The sequence below is a fragment of the Arachis ipaensis genome, chromosome B10 (assembly GCF_000816755.2).
Source record: "Arachis ipaensis cultivar K30076 chromosome B10, Araip1.1, whole genome shotgun sequence".
Taxonomy (NCBI): domain Eukaryota; kingdom Viridiplantae; phylum Streptophyta; class Magnoliopsida; order Fabales; family Fabaceae; genus Arachis; species Arachis ipaensis.
The window spans coordinates 1,056,104-1,061,116 of record NC_029794.2 but is presented as its reverse complement, the minus strand read 5'-3'; the positions used below and the strand labels follow the sequence as shown (position 1 = coordinate 1,061,116).

Genomic DNA, 5,013 nt, shown 5'->3' with positions numbered 1-5,013 from the left:
GAAGATAAAGTCCCAAATCCTTTCTTGGGAAAGAGAGAAAAAGATTCATGCCAAAATGCATATGGAAAAGAAGAAGGTTTGTCTCAATTATGATGAGTTTATCATATTATTATTCTAGCTAGTTATATTTTTCGGTATCATGTAATACTTGTCATGAAAATATCATCATATAATTAATTGGTTATGGTGGTACAGAATGAATTGGAGAAAAGAAGAATAGTGACAACACAACATTATAATAATAAGATAGCAAGCATAGATAAGGTAGCACAAGGTGCTTTAACACAATTGGAAGATAAAAGAAGGAAAGAGTTATCTAGAGCCACAGAAAAAGCTAATAAAATCAGAAAAACAGGAAAGGTTCCTCCTGCTATTAATTGTTTCTGCTTCTCACATTTATAGCTTCATCATGTATTGTTGGAGGATTAGACCCCAATTATAAGAACATGGCTTAAAAAGTATATACAATGATAACACATAACAAAGATTGATATAGTATATAGAAATTAAAATTGATGACTTTGCTGCTCAAATTGTTCAAATTTCATATTTGATGTATGTAATGTGTGTAATGGTAATGTATTTGTGGAAAAATATATCATTCTAAAAATATTTTCTAAACATTATATTGATCTACCTAACCTACGTAGATTGAGTTGGTTATTTATCCAATTAAAATGTATGCTTCAGCCATTCAGTTACTATGTTTTCAAGGTAGTTAATAAGAATATCAACTTTTTATTGAATTTCATTACAAAAATAAATCTTATGACAAATAAATCTTTGACATTTTGATTCGTGGACATTTAAATTTTCGAGAATTTGAAAATACATTTAAATTTCTAACCTTTTTAAAACTTGGACATATCGATCCTTCATGTTCACTTGGGTCTGTTAGACTCAACAAAAAAAATTAAATGTGCTCTCGTTGTACTGACTTGATTGATACGGATGCATATGTGGAAGAGTTTTTAAAATAGGACAAATTAGACCCAGGGATGGATGTGTCCAAATTTTAAAGAGGTTATAGATTTAAATGTATTTTTAAATCCTCGGAAACTTAAATGCCGCGGACCAAAAAATCAGAGATCGATTTGTCATTTTCTCTTATTATTATTGACAAGATATCACTCAAATCCGCAACCTCTAAATGAGTATGAAGAGACTATGTCATTTGAGTTATAGTTCAATGGCAAAATCCATTACTTAATATAAGTTATAACTCAATTTTAATTGTGTATTTATTTTTAGCTTATCATCAACAATTTTATTAATAATTATTGTTGACTTAATGACCAAAAATCATACCTTTGTTATTTTTTTATGTTCTTATTTTTAATATTTTATATTTATAAAATTATTATACTTCTTAAACACTTATTACTGATTTGATCATTGAAGTGCCTTATAGAAGTACACTTCTACTTATTTTCAATTCAACTTCGACCACAATCATTAAAGAGTTTCTGACAAAAAACAATCTCCAATAGAATTATAGTTCGGAGTTACCATTTCTTTTTGACTATGTACTCTATGAGAATAGTTTAAGACGACAAACCACATCGTTAACAAGCTATACTTCTGAAAAATATTACTAACGCTAGAACAATATGTATGTATGGATGTGTGGCCAGAAATGAAGAAGCGTATCTATAGCTTAGTTGATAGGCGACCAAAATTATAGGTGATCCCCACTACGGATGATGAAATTTGGTGTATATATGCATAGCTCAGGACCATGTAGTGCCCCAACTTATGTGTTCCAAAGGTAACATACTGTCCTTTTTGCATATTCAATTTCCAGAACAACACATTACTGGTTAATTAATTACTTACTTTTATTTCTTATTTATATATTTTATTTTCTAATAATAAGGTCTCTATCTCTATGATAGTGCTTGCCTGCTTAATCACCAACACAAGAAATCACCAAATGAGACTTATGTATGCTATAAATCTTTCTAGCTCTCTAGGTATTACATGATCAAGTTTTCATATAAGTGGACACGATTATTATTGGTCTTTCTTATTCTATGGATGCCAGGGTTAGTTAAATAATATATTATTATTTAATTTAAAATCTTTATTTATAAATAGATCTTAGAAAAAAGGTTTTAATACATTAAAAATAACACATAAAAAAAACACACATAATTATTCATCTCAAATAGTTTTTTAGTTTCTTTGAGAAGAATATTGTGTATGCAATATTAGTATGAATGTATTATGTTATATTGAGTGATACATATTGAGAATTAATAATAGAGTTCTCTTATTCTTATAATTTTCTAGTTCTATTTTTATCTATTCATCTTAATTTCACAACACATTATTAGTAAGAAGACTCCTAAGATAAAAAATTTTAATTATGTCAAATTTTTTTTATTTTGAATTTATACCACTATATTTTTGAAAAAATTATTTATCATGAATTATAGATGCTGAATTTTATCTTGATTCAATTAATTTCGATAATGTTATTAAGACAAACAATTATATAACATTAAAGAATCACGCTACGACAATATTTTTTTTATTGTCATTTTGATAAAAGATTGAAAAATAAATATCTTACTATAAAAAAATCCAGTAGAACTATGGAACATTATTATATATAATGAAATATGAAATATTATCATTTAGAGAGGTATGAGTTTTTCATAATGTGTTTCCACTCATTAGTAAATGAGTTAAGTAAATAACACCCTATTATTATTAATTTAAAACCTTCATCTATATCATAAAAAAAATAACACGCAAAGAATAATATATTAAAAAAAACGCACATAACTATCTATCTCAAATAGTTTTTTAACAGCTTTAAAAAAATATTATATATACAATATTAGTATAAATATATTATGTTATATTAAATAATACATATTAAAAATTAATAACAAACTATTCTATTCTCTTTATAATTTTTTAACTCAATTTCTATTTAGCTATCTTAAATTCACAACTCTTGTAACTACTTTTGTAACTATTGTTTATATAATAACTATCTAACGTATATAATCATCTATATTGGCCTTAGCTAATTCTTCATTCAAGATGTCTTAAAATATTCTTATAATTTTTTCCTAATTGAGGTGAGACCATGATAATGATAATACTTTTATGGGTAAAGTATTAAATTGATTCTTTATGTTTGGACATAATCTTATTTTAATTTTTAAGGTTTAAAATATCTTATTTAAATTCAAAACGGTTTTATTTAGTTTTATTGTAATCTTATTCTAAAGTCAAAATTAAATCATTAATGAAATGTTTTACATGACAGTAATACAAGAGCAAAGTTGCTTGATAATCTAGAGAATAAATACAAGCTTCAAAAATATAAAATCAACAATGAATGCATCAATACATTTATTTAATATTCTCTTTAGTTTTATAGAAATAATTTATTTAAATTGTAAAGAAAATGATAAATAAATATATTGATACATCTATTGTTAATTTTGTGTCTTTAGAACTTGTATTTGTTCTTTAGATTATTGACTTTATTCTTGTACTACTGTCACGTAAGATATTTTCAGTGAATTATTTAACTTTGATATCAGGATAAATTATATTGAATCTAAATAAAACTTTTTTGAATTCAAATAAGACGCTTTAAACTTTAAAGATCAAAACAATATTACGTCCAAACGTATTTATATTCATCACAATCCAATATTTTAAATATTTTGTTCTTGTGGCCCCTAGCAATGTGCAATCTCAATCAAGGAGGTGTCTTAGCTTCATATATCTGATCTCTTAATTATCTAATTGAATGAATTTTGAGCCTCAAATTATTATATATTATGTATATTATGCATGTACATACGTACACACACATACACCTGGTTTTCCTCACCCTAATAGCTGGAAGAGAGCACAATTGTGGGGTGTATGTGCACTTACATTGGACCATATATATGTATGTATTTATGTACGTATAAATCGTTGGTGTGTGTAGTATTAAAAGTCCCCTTATGTCTGCAAGACTAGACATATATACAAGGAATGAGTCAAATGCAAACAATACTTGGTGTGTGTAGTGTAATAATATGTTAGTTTGCCGTCATATTAATATATATCATTATTGTTTACACATTTTAATAGTAAACTTGTGTGGATATTTATTTGTGAATAGGGGTCACTATATCCGATTCTCTTTGAAAGAACTTCTAGGCACCACAAGTTTCTTAGAGAAATCTATTTCAACTCTCAACAAATGGATACACCAAATGTGGGACCCGATGAACTGAATAATATAATATTATTGAATGATTTAAGGAATGAAATAAACAAGCTAGAGAAGAAAATATGTATCAAATATATAATTATTAATGTTATTTTTTTATTAATTTAAATTTTTAAAATGAATGTTGTATGAGCATGTGAAAACCACAACACACAAGTCACTCATTTTTATTTGCATTATAATTATTATATGGTCATGATTTGAGTATGACCAGCTTGAAATATTACTTCCCCAACAAACAACAACTTAACATAGAGAAAGAGAAAGAAAAAGAGAAAGAGAATCATGAGTATTATGAGTAGTAGTAGTCATCAGTATTTGGTTCCAAACTGGAACATGAAACAACAACAACAACAAAGACAAGAACAAGAAACACTCCAATTAGAAGAGGGTATTACTATTACCAAATCTTCTCAAGCTCCTCCCACCACTCATCTTGTTCCCATGTATGTATATACTATTCTCTCTACACTTTTCATTAATTATCATAACCCCAATTTCTTCATATTGATTACTTACTAATATATATATTTACTCCTTTTAATTTGATGATGATTATTATTATTAAGGAATCAAAGATTAGAATATAATAGAATACCCATGTTATCTTGTTCAACTGTTCATTTTCTTTTCTTGCATCTACATATCTTTGTTATGAAAATATCTTATTGGAAGCATTTTACATGTATTATGATGTCAGATATTTCAGTATTTTTAAATAATAATTTCAATTACAAAATTAATTTAATTATTGATCTCAGTTA

General features: G+C 26.2%; 1 protein-coding gene across 5 annotated transcripts in view; it reads left to right on the top strand.

Moving 5' to 3' along the window:
• Positions 1 to 5,013, top strand: part of LOC107624044 (transcription factor PIF7) — an 8,972-nt gene continuing 3,959 nt past the window's right edge. The window contains exons 1-2 of one of the 5 annotated variants that reach the window (XM_021114870.1): positions 1 to 76; positions 1,635 to 1,768. In XM_021114870.1, the coding sequence (XP_020970529.1) occupies positions 1,701 to 1,768 (68 nt within the window). In that variant the 5' untranslated portion in view covers positions 1 to 76; positions 1,635 to 1,700. Of the gene's footprint in view, positions 77 to 1,634; positions 1,769 to 4,364; positions 4,696 to 5,013 lie in introns of those variants that run through there. The other 4 variants (XM_021114868.1, XM_016326486.2, XM_016326484.2 and 1 more) reach the window with 4 other exon arrangements.